Below are 14,196 nucleotides of genomic sequence, written 5' to 3' on the forward strand. Positions count from 1 at the left end.
AAGTTATGAAACAGTTACTGATTTAACCATATAACAAAAGATATTAACTAGGAATAGTCAAAATAAATTAGGAAATTGCTGACATACACAAAACTAATCATAAAATTAGATCTGGTGCTATATTCTTTAATGCTTACGGTAAACAGTCAGACATGAAAAAATGAAATTTTAAGGAGGCGGATGGCAAAACAAGAGGGGAAGTAAAAAATATACCAGATTGCTTCATCACAACATCCGACTATCCTGATTTAAGTTTTCTGTGTTTTCCTTCAATTGCTTCAGACAAATGTCGGAATGATTCTTTTGAAAGAGCATGGACGGCTTCCTTTCCACTAATCCGATGGGATTGATTACCTTGCCGCTTGGTTCCTTGCCCCAAATCAACCAACCAATCCAAATTTCTCCTTGGTTTCCTTTTCCTTACTTTACAGATTTAATAACATCAGGAATATGTTACAAACCTGACTGACTTCCTCGTCAACTGCTGCTTTCCTTTCATATCCTTTGACTCTAAATCTGTTTTCTGTACAAGTTGTAGATAACGTTTCATTCTCTGCTACCTCCAGAATTTCAAAGTGGGTGTTCTAGTCAATTTTGTCAATATTTTTCTAAATCTAGAAATGTAGTTTTTCCTTTCTTCAGTCTATTAAGATATACCATAGGGTCACAATTGCCTCGCATGTTCCTACATTTCTTCAGAACCCAAAGCTATGTTTCTTGAAATCTGCTTCATTCCATTCTTCTGTAAATAATTCATGTCAGTAGTCAGTATTTTGCAACCATGACTTATTAAAATAAGGCTAATGTAATTTTGACATCTGTCATATCCTACCATCTTTCTAAATGGAATTATTACATTCCTCTTGAAGTCTGAGGGTATTTTGCCTGTTTCATATATCTTGCATTATCAGGTGGATTTGTTTTGTCATAATATGTTTACCCAAGGATCTTAGTCCTACTCCAGGAGTATTATATCCACTTAGATTTTTCAGTGCTATGTCAAATTCTTCCTGCAATATCATATTACCCATCTTGTCTTTATCAGCTTTTTCTCCCCTTTCCACAATATTGTCCTCAAGTACATTTCCTTTGTAAATGGGAAAAAAAGATGATGTAAAAAAAAAAAAGTGTAAGATGCCTGGAACATGTCATCAAAGACATGATAAAATAACTGAATAATATGTGTTACAGAGTAACCTTCATCACCTGTAGCTCAGATGTTAATAGGATGTTAAAACCTAACTATCTTATTCACTGTGGCAGGTATCCAAAAGTGATTTAGTGTTAACAGAATTAGGAAAAGGATAGATTACTACTCACCATAAATATGACACATTGAGTTTCCAGACACACACAATGAAAAGACTGTTACACGTTATAACTTTTGGCCAAAGCCGTCTTCAGCAAAGAAAATACATACACATTCACACAAGCAAGCACACCATGTGCACACATCAGCGCTACACCACCAGCTCTGACCGCCAGTGGATATTAATCCTTTCTGGATTGGCTGTTGGCTGGATTGACTGTTGTGGTTGAGTCTGTGTCAAGAATTGTGTAGTTATCACTGTTTGTTTTGCATCCCACCTGGAAGGTGGTGCATGGGTAGGAGCAGGAAAAGGTGAAAATGTCTCAGTACTGCAGTGTGAATTAAAATCACCTTTACTTTAGAACTAGAGTAATACATAACTTTGCCCTGAGGTGCGAAGCTGAAGTGAAGTGTCCCGGCCGTCTGCTCTTGATCAGATGGGCTGAATGTACAGTGGTGCTCGTACAGCTGAACAGACCTGCTAGAAGGCGCTGTCATCGTTGTCTGTCGTAGTGCCAACTTAACTGGCACCTAGCTGTGGCATCCTAGCTATCAATACCACATCCCTCCCCCCTGAAATGAAGCACCGTCATTAAGTATGGCTTCCAACGGCGGGTAGAGGGACCCAGGGGCGGTGCAGCTGAGGGGGCGGACAGCGGAACTGCCGGGCAGACAGCGGAACTGCTGGGGCGTGCTGTCCACCCGCGGCCTCGAATTGCTCGCGTGAGGGCGAGGAAAATGCCCCATGGAAAACCTGCCCAGGCCGTGCACTGCTACTGGGCATGTTCAGATGAGGAGGTGGAGCAACAACCTCCATGGGTGGTGGCGTGACACCAGCCTCAGCATCCATCGGTTCTGGCACCGCAGAGGAATGCGGCGACGATGGCAGCGACAACGGCCGAAGGTGCGGCTGTGGCGGTGGTGAGAGTTGCCCGTCCAGTGCAGGTGACCGGACCGGCAGCGGCGACGACGGCAAGTGCGCCCACGGAGGTGCTAGCGGCGGAGGTGCCGTCGGTGGAGTCATGGGCTGAGGCTGCGGAAGCCGTGAAGCCTCCAATTCTGCCGGAAAACAACCAGCGTCAGAAAACCGAGGATGGTACACACGAATCTGGTTCCGGTGTCAAGTGACAATGCCGGAGGGACCAGAAATGAGAAATAAGGTGCGGCCAAGCTGGCAAAGAATACGCCCCTGCTCCCAGTGCTGCCTGCCAGATAAAATGCGATAGAACACCAAATCATGCGGCGCCAAGCCAGAACGAGGTGAAGCAGCGGGAGTGTGCAGTGGCAGGTGCAATAGCTGCAGGAATGACCGATGGGCGCGGCAGTGTAGCAGTTCCACTGGGGAACGGGCGCCGCGCGGCTGAGAGCGATAGGAAGTAAAGAAAGTCCAGAGCATGCACTCGCGAGAGTGTGTTGCATGCAACTTGCTCATCTGTGACTTTAATGTATGCACAAAGCGTTCAGCCTCGCCGTTCGACTGGGGGTGGAACGGGGCTGAGGTCAGATGGCGAATGCCTTTAGCAGCACAGAACGCTTCAAACTCTGAGGACACAAATTGGGGCCCATTGTCGGAGACAATAACTTCAGGAAGGCCCTCAATGCAAAAAATAGATGTCAAAGCCTGAACAGTACTCACAGATATAGTAGAAGACATAGGGACAACAAAAGGAAAGTTGCTGTACGCATTAATAACTATCAACCAGCGGGTGTCCCAGAAAGGACCGGCAAAATCAATATGAATGCGCTGCCAAGTCGCAGTAGGAGTCGGCCATGCAAAGAAGTGCTGGCAGGGAGCAGATTGATGCTCCGTGCAAGAGTGACAGTTGGCAAGCAAATTCTCAATTTGTTTATCAATGCCAAACCAAGTGCAGTGACGATGCGCTAATTGCTTCATCTGCACTATAGCTCAATGACCAGCGGACAGCAATCTGAGGATTTCTGTTGCAACGCATGAGGTACAACCACACGAGACTGATCATTGTCAGTTTGTAACGAGATAACACCATGTTGTACAGACAAGTTGTGACGTTGTGCAAAGTAACGCCTCACAAGAGGATCTTGAATCTGCGTAGCAGATGAAGGCCATTGAGTACGAATATACTGCAAAAGAATCTGCAAAGAAGCGTCGGCGGCTGTCACGGAAGCAATGCGACGAAAATCCACCAGAAAACCATCAGCTAATTCCTTATCTTGCGAATCAATGAACATGCAGGACAGTTCGGAAGAATCAAACATTTTGTCAGGACCGATAGGCAGACGAGACAAAGCATCAGCATTGCCACGCTGTAGGCCGAAACAAGATTTCGTAATTGTAGTTAGACAAAAACAAAGACCAACGTCACAGCTTTTGTGCAGTACGGGCCGGAAATGGCTGTGACGGGTGGAACAATGACGTCAAAGGCTTATGGTCAGTTAACAAATAGAACTTGCAACTGTACAAAAAAATCATAGAACTTGGTTACGCCATATAAAAGAGCTAAAGCTTCTTTCTCGATTTGAGAATAGTTTTGCTGGGCAGAATTGAGCAACTTAGACGCAAAAGCGATCGGCCGATCAACAGAATTAATACGGTGCGAGAGAACCAATCCAATGTCGTGAGAAGATGCATCGTAAGCCAAAACAACTGGTTTCAAGGGATCAAAAGGAATCAAACAATGATCACTCAACAAAGCAGATTTGAGCTTGTGGAAAACAGTGTCACATTCCGAAGAGCAAACAAAAGGAATGTTCTTACGCTGAAGGCGATGCAAATGCGCTGCAATCTGCGCTGCATTTGGTATAAACCGAATATAATATGTAATCTTGCCCAACACTGCCTGAAGTTCTTTCAAGTTCCTGGGTGCTGGCAAGTTTCTAATTGCGCTGAGATGTGACGGCGAGGAGTGGATACCCTGTCCGTTAATCGTATGTCCTAAATACTGAATCTCAGTTTGAAAAATTTTGCACTTGTCTCTGTTACACTTTAGTTCTGCCTGCAAAAGAACAGTAAATAAGGCAATACAAATGTTCGTCATGGGTGCGACCTGATACAACTATATTGTCCAGATAATTGGAACAACCAGGGACAGTGGCACACAACTGCTGCAAATAAGACTGAAAAATAGCAGGAGCCAAAGCACAACTAAACGGAAGGCGGCGAAACTTGAACAACCCAAGGTGGGTGTTGATCACAAAATACCGCTGCGACTGTTTGTCGAGCAGAATCTGAAAGTATGCATCCTGCAAGTCAATCTTGGAAAAGAATTTTCCCGCACCAAGCTTATCAAAAATGTCTTCAGGACACGGTAAGGGAAGCGTAGCTACCTCTGTCTGGGGATTTACTGTAGACTTAAAGTCAGCACAACTGCGGAGCTGACCGTTTGGTTTCTTCACACACACTATAGGCGAAGCCCATGGCGAAGCAGAAACAGGCGCAATGACACCACTGTCTTGCAAATGCTTAAGTTCAGCAGCTACGGTGTCACGCAGTGTGTGCAGTACTGTGCATGCACGCTGGAAAATAGGCATGGCATTGTCTTTAACTACAACATGCGCTGCAAAGTCTGTGGCGCAATCAAGGCCATCAGAAAAGAGTTCAGCAAAATCATCGCATATTGCAGCAACACTGTCTCCATGGTCACTAACGTTGATGCAAAGTACATTGTCCTGAATTGCGAGGCCGAAAAGTTCAAATGTGTCCATGCCAAAAATGTTTGTAGCATCACTAGAGTCGAGCACATGGAAAGCCACTGTACAGGTCGTTGCACCATACATGGCTAGCAAACTGCACACACCGAGCACTGAGATTTCCTGTCCAGTAAATGCAGTCAGAGTGGAATGTGAACGACAGAGTGGGGGCGAACCAAGAAAGTCATACGTTGATGCAGCAGTGTCCAGCTGCATGCGAACAGAACAGCCACAAAGGTTCAAAGTCACAAAAAGTTTCCTCGCATCAAGCTGAATGAGAGAGGAAGTGTCTGGCAAAACTTGATTCACACGATGAGCTTTCGAAGCATTTGAAGCAGAAGGCTGTGAATAAATGGCATTAACATCCATAGGCTGATGTGAATCATGATCACGGTGGTTTCCGTTGCGGTGACGCCCACGTGAGTCGCGCAGACGGGAGACATGTTGTGAATTAGAGTTTCTCTTACTGCACACAGCTTGAACATGTCCTTTCATACTACAAAAATAACACAGTGCTTGATGGGATGGGCAACTGTCCCGTGGGTGGGCACGAAGCCATGGTTTACACAAATGAAAGTCTTATACTGAAGCTAGCACGAAAAGAAAGCAGTACCGAGCAAGAAAGGAAATGATAGGGGAAACCTCCTCACCAACTTTTGTATCCCACCTGGAAGGCAGCACGTGAGTATGAGCAGGAAAAGGTGAAAATCTCTCGGTACTGCTGTGTGAATTAAATCACTTTTACTTTAGCAACAAGAGTAATACATAACTTTGCCCTGAGGTGCAAAGCTGAAGCGAAGTGTCCCGGCTGTCTGCTCTTGATCAAATGGGCTGAATGTACAGTGCTACTCGTAGAGCTGAACAGCGCCTGCTAGAGGGTGCTGTCGTCGTTGCCCGTCGTAGTGCCAATTTAACTGGCAGCTACGCCGTGGCATCCTAGCTATCAATACCACAGTTTGTCTGGTTTGCGAAGCCAGTATGAGCAGCAAATTGCTTAGTTACAATGCCCCTATGGCGATTTGATTGTGGTAGTGGTTTAGTTGTTTCTTTCGTGACATTGTTTATAAGAATAGACCTGTATGCTACAAATACATGGATAGTGGTTATAGCTATCATACCTACTTGTTGCTGGAGTTGATGCAGCTGAATATAAGAAGATTATCCCTAATGAAAAAAAGTCTTGATTCCAATTGTAAAAGGAGGAAATTTCATTTCCATGTTTTACACTGAGCTTGAATAATATCTATAATAAGTTTTAGATAAGGTTAGCAGAACTAAGATTATGTACTCAGATTTATGAAGTGACGTGCATGGGTGCAGAACTAGGACACACTAGGACAAATATTATTCGTATTATATGTTTATAACTTGCATTAGAATTTCAAAATTTTCTTTTTTTCATATTTTGTGATTTTTTTCAGGAAATATTATCTTATAAAGCATTCAGTTAATTTGAAAAAGGTGTTCATGTCATTTTAAGTTTAATATGTTGCGCTAAACGAAGAAAAAGTAGAGTTATTCAGTCATGAAATTATGCCACAGTTGTGAAAAAAAAATCTACATTGCTGGCCATTAAATTTGCAAAACACAGAAAATAACATGCAGCAAATGTGAAATTGGCATGAAGGGTGCTCCCAGCACAACCACACCAAGTATGTAGGGGTAATGCTGTCTTCATTCTCAATATAAGGAAAGATAACAAAACAGGTAATATAATGGTAAGACAGAGATTTAGGAACCAGGTTTTAAATTGTAAGACATTTCCAGGGGCAGATGTGGACTCCGACCACAATATATTGGTTATGAACTGCAGATTAAAACTGAAGAAACTGCAAAAAGGTGGGAATCTAAGGAGATGGGACCTGGATAAACTGACTAAACCAGAGGTTGTACAGAGTTTCAGGGAGAGCATAAGGGAACAATTGACAAGAATGGGGGAAAGAAATACAGTAGAAGAAGAATGGGTAGCTTTGAGGGATGAAGTAGTGAAGGCAGCAGAGGATCAAGTAGGGAAAAAGACGAGGGCTAGTAGAAATCCTTGGGTGACAGAAGAAATTTTGAAGTTAATTCATGAAAGGAGAAAATCTAAAAATGCAGTAAATGAAGCAGGCAAAAAGGAATACAAACGTCTCAAAAATGAGATCGACAGGAAGTGCAAAATGGCTAAGCAGGGATGGCTAGAGGACAAATGTAAGGATGTAGAGGCTTATCTCACTAGGGGTAAAATTGATACTGCCTACAGGAAAATTAAAGAGACCTTGGGAGAAAAGAGAACCACTTGTATGAAGATCAGGAGCTCAGATGGAAACCCAGGTCTAAGCAAAGAATGGAAAGCAGAAAGGTGGAAGGAGTATATAGAGGGTCACACAAGGGCGATGTACCTGAGGGCAGTGTTATAGATATGGAAGAGGATGTAGAAGAAGATGAAATGGGAGATATGATACTGCGTGAAGAGTTTGATAGAGCACTGAAAGACCTAAGTCGAAACAAGGCCCCGGGAGTAGACAACATTCCATTAGAACTGCTGACGGCCTTGGGAGAGCCAGTCCTAACAAAACTCTACCATCTGGTGAGCAAGGTGTATGAGACAGGCGAAATACCCTCAGACTTCAAGAAGAATATAATAATTCCAATCCCAAAGAAAGCAGGTGTTGACAGATGTGAAAATTACCGATCTATAATAAGTCACGGCTGCAAAATACTAACGCGAATTCTTTACAGACGAATGGAAAAACTGGTAGAAGGCGGCCTCGGGGAAGATCAGTTTGGATTCCATAGAAATATGGGAACACGTGAGGCAATACTGACCCTACGACTTATTTTAGAAGCTAGATTAAGAAAAGGCAAACCTACGTTTCTAGCATTAGTAGACTTAGAGAAAGCTTTTGACAATGTTGACTGCAATACTCTCTTTCAAATTCTAAAGGTGGCAGGTGTAAAATACAGGGAGCAAAAAGCTATTTACAATTTGTACAGAAACCAGATGGCAGTTATAAGAGTCGAGGGACATGAAAGGGAAGCAGTGGTTGGGAAGAGAGTGAGACAGGGTTGTAGCCTCTCCCCGATGTTATTCAATCTGTATATTGAGCAAGCAGTGAAGGAAACAAAAGAAAAATTCAGAGTAGGTATTAAAGTCCATGGAGAAGAAATAAAAACTTTGAGGTTCGCCGATGTCATTGTAATTCTGTCAGAGACAGCAAAGGACTTGGAAGAGCAGTTGAACGGAATGGACAGTGTGTTGAAAGGGGGATATAAGATGAACATCAGCAAAAGCAAAACGATGATAATGGAATGTAGTCGAATTAAGTCTGGTGATACTGAGGAAATTAGATTAGGAAATGAGACACTTAAAGTAGTAAAGGAGTTTTGCTATTTGGGGAGCAAAATAACTGATAATGGTCGAAGTAGAGAGGATATAAAATGTAGACAGGCAATGGCAAGGAAACCATTTCTGAAGAAGAGGAATTTGTTAACATCGAGTATAGATTTAAGTGTCAGGAAGCCATTTCTGAAAGTATTTGTATGGAGTGTAGCTATGTATGGAAGTGAAATGTGGACAATAAATAGTTTAGACAAGAAGAGAATAGAAGCTTTCGAAATGTGGTCCTACAGAAGAATGCTGAAGATTAGATGGGTAGATCACATAACTAATGAGGAGGTATTGAATAGGATTGGGGCGGAGTTTGTGGCACAACTTGACTAGAAGAAGGGATCAGTTGGTAGGGCATATTCTGAGGCATCAAGGGATCACCAATTTAGTATTGGAGGGCGGGACAGAGGGTAAAACTCATAGAGGGAGATCAAGAGATGAATACACTAAACAGATTCAGAACGATGTAGGCTGCAGTAGGTGCTGGGAGATGAAGGTGCTTGCACAGGATAGAGTAGCATGGAGAGCTGCATCAAACCAGTCTCAGGACTGAAGACCACAACAACAACAAAACAGGTTACTTATTCAGAAATCATAATTGAATATTGGTTGTTCGTGAGATCATTTAATGCTTTTTAGATGAAGAAGAAGAAGAAGAAGAAGAAGAAGAAGAAGTGTCTAGCAGCATGTGATTGAATTCGATACCAATAGTATGTTGTGTACCAAGACTGTGGTTTATTGTTATGCAGTATTTTTGCCGACATAGGTAACTTAGAAGTAGATATCCTCAAAGTAGTGACGGAGCATAAATTACTTAATAAAAGCAAGTCTTCTTAGGTTCCTTTCATAGTATACCAGCGCTATGGCTCCATACTTAACTATCATATACAACTGCTCGTTGATGAAAGATTCGAATACCCAATGGCTGCAAAGTTGCACATGTCTCACCAATATTTAAAAAAGGCAGTAGGACCTATCCACTAAATTACAGGCCCATATCATTAACTTTGATATGGAGCAGAATTTTGGAACAAATATTGTGTTCAAACATGATGGATTACCTTGAAGAGAATGGTCTATTAACACACAGTCAACAAGGATTTAGAAAACATAAGTCAGCAGAAGATCAAAACCATTTGCAAAATTATTTAGAAAAGATATCTATATGGTGCAAAAATTGGCAATTGATCCTAAATAATGAAAAGTGTGAAGTCATCCAGATAAGTGGTAAAGGTAACCTGTTAAAATTTGGTTACACAATACATCAATCAGATTTAAAGGCCATAAATTGAACTAAATACATAGGAATTACAATTATGAATTACTTAAATTAAAAAGAACACACAGAAAATGTTGTGGGGAAGACGGATAAAAGGCTGTGTTTTATTGGCAGAACACTTAGAAGATGCAACAGGTCTACTAAAGAGACTGCCTACATTACACTTGTCTGTCCCCTTTTGGAGTATTGCTCCTTTGGAGTACTGCTGCACAGTGTGGTATCCTTACCAGATAGGATTAACAGAGAACATCGATAAAGTTCAAAGAAGGGCAGCATGTTTTGTGTTATCGAGAAATAGGGCCGAGAATGTCCTGCACGTGATACAGGATTTGGGGTAGTCGTAATTAAAACAAGGCTTTTCTCATTCCGGCGGGATCCTCTAATGAAATTTGAGTCACCAGCTTTCTCCTCCAAATGAAAAAATATTTTGTTGGCACTGACCTACATAGAGAGAAACAAAGATCATAATAAAATAAGGGACGCAGTGTTTGCATGGAAAGGTATAGGTTTTTGTTTTTTCTGCATGCTCTACGAGAGTGGAATAATAGAGAATTATTTTGAAGATAGTTTGATGAACCCTCTGTGAGGTGCTTAAGTGTGACTTGTAGAGTAGCCATGTAGATTTAGATGTAGCTGTAGACGTAGACACTGCTTGCATTGTTCGGGATCCCACGGTTGTCATGCAAATGTGGACATATCTGGAACCACCCATTTAGCATGCAACCATTGTAGCTGTTTCCCTCAACAGAGAGAGTTGTACCAACAGTATTGCCGCCAATGACAGCACTGGACACACGAGTGGCATCACATCAACTTTTCCAAGAAGTCCTGTTTCTACGTGTGGTATAATGATGGACATATTTTTTGTGATGGCTAAATGGAGAACGAACACTGCCAAACTATGCCCGTCATCAGTTTACAAGCCTATCACCAGTAGTGATACAAAGTGCTCTTAGTACAAACACAATCATCTCTGGTTCATACAGCTTTTAATTTGGACAGCAGAAATGTAATTTCTGCTGTTTTCAGGTCAGTAGTCGTGCCCCATTTTGAGGTCTTGCTTATGTTATCTTTGGACAGGGTAATGGAAAAATGTGTGTTGCCTGTGCTGTCCGTACCTACCTCATAACAGATGCTGTTCCATTGTTGTTCTGGCCAGAAAATTCCTCATATTTCTGACCCATTGGAAACCTTAAGTCACAGCATGCCGAGAGGTTCTCACACGACCACATGCCAGCTGTTGTTATTTATGAATTCTGGCTTAGTGTGGAAACAGCAAGGGATGGGGTATCTGTATCTGTCATCCAAACTTAGCTGACTTGACACGCGGCTAGGTTAGAAGCACTGTTGTTACTGGAGCTGGCAGCTCTGTGTACTAAATTTTTGCACCTTGTATGCCTTGAATTAACCTACAAATTCAATCATTTCGACTCTATATGGACAATGAATACAATGTTGTTGCTTTGTATACTCCATGGTGTTGAAATTTTAGTGACCAGAAGTGTAGTTTTCTCCAAACAACAGTCTCTTTATGTAAAAATATTTGCTTTCCATTGCATAAAGCAATGAAGTACACAGTTGCTACATATTGGTATAACACATAACTAACTCATGTCTAGATGTTAACCACTTACACTGAAACAACATATTCCCAGAAATGTAAATCTAATATGATTGGATAGCTAAAAAATCTATTGACCAAGTGGCTGCAGAAGAAAACAAACACAAAAAAATTATGGAAGTGTGCAAGCTTTCAGAGCCAGTGGCTCCTTCTTCTGGCAGAAGAGTTGAAAGGGAGGGAAGAGGGATGAATGAAAAGGACTGGTGAAGTTTAGGAAATGGGGAGAGTTACAGAAAAGACACCCAGAACCGTGTGTCAGGGAAGACTTACCGACAGAGATGGGAAGGATTGACTGAACCAGCTCATTTCAATCACAAGCTTGCACATTTATGTAATTTGCACGTTTTTTCTCCTGTCATCACTTGCAAAGTACATTTTTTATCTATCTAGTTACATTTTCACAAATCATTGTCGTTGATACAAAAATGAAAAATGTAAATCTTCAGATTACAAAAAACATGGGTACTATATATTTCAGAATATCATTAAGTCTATTAAGTTTCAAATTACTCTCATTTTCTATCCCACATTAAGTTTTACATGGTATTTACTCTTTATTAAATAGATGGAATTAATGTTCATTGTGCAGCAGATGTTCATCTTTTACTGGTATCCAAAAATCATGAATGCCATTCTGTCTGTTATTATCTTTAATATGCTATCACAGTACAACATTTTCTTCCTCTAAATCAATTCAGGCATACCTTCAGCTCCGAATGGGTTTCGAATCCATATGATTTTGTCAATTTTACTTGGTTTAAAGTGGTTTTTGATCATTTGATAAGCTGTGGTAGATTATCTTAGGAAACAGATTTTGTATTGCAAGACAAATAAACTTCACTGGAGATTGGAAACTGGTGCTGCAAAAGAATAACTATGGATAACTTCATAACTGATATTTCTATTGCGTAGTGCATTTTTTTCTGATAGCCAAAATCTTCTATTTTTAGTTTTTAAACATGCACGTTATGTCCTCATTTGGAGGGATCCAACACCTTTAGTTTTGAAAGATATCACATTATGGTGATAGTTCAACAAAAAAATTTGTTTACAAAGTTTATGGCACCTTGTATTTTTCATCCTAAAAACAAGCATACATTTCTTGCCATAATTTGAATGTACAAAACAATACATGGGCACATATTGTCATAAGTTGAAACAGTACAGCAGTGACTTGCATTTGGCTCCAACATACTTATGCAAGTTTTTTTTTTTTTTTTTTTTTTTTTTTTTTTTTTTTTTTTTTTTTTTTTTTTTTTTTTTGCGTAGTTTATTCAGAGATGTTCTAAGGATTCTTTCACTGGAGTAATCAACTACTTTAATGGGAGTGCTTCTCTGTGAATGACGGAGTATGCCCATGTTAAATATGAAGCTTTGTTTCAAATAAATACATACAATCCTCCATAACAGCCAGATATCAGATGGCCACAATGAATAGACATACCATTGTGCTTTCTCCCCTTGAAATTGCTCGTAAACATGTGTTCAGTATCTCGAATACATCTGGAGCTTTGGTACTAGCAAGGCACATACTTTGTGAACCAAAGTCAGTACTTTGATTCATAGTCTCTTTATCGATCACTGTTGCAGAAAATGTCTAATATCAAAATATTTTCACACTGCTTCCATGGCATACCATGGTGCTGTGGTTCACAGTTTGGGAACCACTGACTTAAACCATTGAATGCTCTGACAAAAACACTACAATCATACTTTCCTGGAAGTGACTGCAATCTTCAATGGGCCATTTAGGTTTAGGGTCAAATACTGTATATTAGTGTGTTTCATGGGAAGATGCATTACAGTAGCTAAAGTTCTGAGAGAGATAACATTAAACCAGTGGCATAGACTGAACTTTTCATTAAGGCAAGCAGTTACAAAAGAGTAATATGCCATTTATTAAAAATAAAATTACCTTTTTGCCAATTTGTGCATCACTGGGTTGTAAAATTCGGACGTCAGCTGGCACAGGAGATTCTTTTCAATTGATAACAGAGCTAAGATTATAAAGCTGTTCAAGTTTGTGGACTGCGTACATAGTTCTTTATTCATTTTATGGCTGAGAAGGTTCTTTAAGTTGAGGCGCTGGATGCAAGTCTGCTTCAGATAAGTTCAAAGGGTTTTACAATTTTGCAGTATGCAGTCTGGTGTCAATTTAACAATAACCTCAACAAATCACCAAATCTGGGAATATATGCAACTACTAGCTGTGATCTTAAACAGGCAGGAAAAACAAAAAAGAAAAAAAATTTATAACAGTTGTTTGTGATTGTAATGTAAGTTCAAGGTAACACAGTTTACACTGATCACAATTATGTACATTTAAAAGTTTCCAAAATAAGAGAGTTCAGGCACAAGACAATAACTTACAACTTTATGTTGATATTAAAAAAATTTCACCTTGTACCCCTCTTACGAAGTACAAAGGAAAATATTTTACTGTACATGCTTTATCTTTTCTCAGGAATATGCCTTATAGATGAAACCAACATAGAAGAGCAAGACAAAAGTGAAGTGAAGGTGGACTTAGGCTTTGTTTCTGGAGTGAAACCAGCATACACACTTCCTGCAGATGATGACAGTAATACACCAGCTGTTGGTGACACAGATGCAAGCTTAGAGGAACTAATGGCACAAATGAAAGCTGTATGAATAAGTACCAACAATGTGATGTTTTAATTGATGTAATTACAAATAGATGCATTTTCCCAGTAAAATGTTTTTATTTTATAAAATTTGTTTTTCCCTTGTTGTTGTTGTTACCCTCAGTCAAACTCAATTCAGACAAGAGAATATATTTGTCATCAACATACAATGTGTGTCCCAAAATTCATGAAATATATTATTTTGCTGGCCCACGTCAAGTTGTGTCTTGTTTGGATGGTTCCAGGTAAGTGGGGTTGGTGTAGGGGCTCTCAGCCTTGTAGCACACCCTAGCTCAGTCTGCTCCA

The 14,196-nt window shown here is 40.6% G+C and overlaps 1 protein-coding gene across 1 annotated transcript in view; it reads left to right on the forward strand.

Annotated features, from left to right (window-relative positions):
* LOC126474350 (ubiquitin-like modifier-activating enzyme 5) overlaps positions 1-13,980 on the forward strand; it is a 146,398-nt gene extending 132,418 nt beyond the window's left edge. The window contains exon 7 of the mRNA XM_050101820.1: positions 13,710-13,980. Coding sequence (XP_049957777.1) covers positions 13,710-13,897 — 188 coding nt within the window. The 3' untranslated portion in view covers positions 13,898-13,980. The remainder of the gene's footprint in view (positions 1-13,709) is intronic.
* The last annotated feature ends 216 nt before the right edge of the window (positions 13,981-14,196 follow it).

This window comes from Schistocerca serialis, chromosome 1, assembly GCF_023864345.2.
Source record: "Schistocerca serialis cubense isolate TAMUIC-IGC-003099 chromosome 1, iqSchSeri2.2, whole genome shotgun sequence".
Classification (NCBI taxonomy): domain Eukaryota; kingdom Metazoa; phylum Arthropoda; class Insecta; order Orthoptera; family Acrididae; genus Schistocerca; species Schistocerca serialis.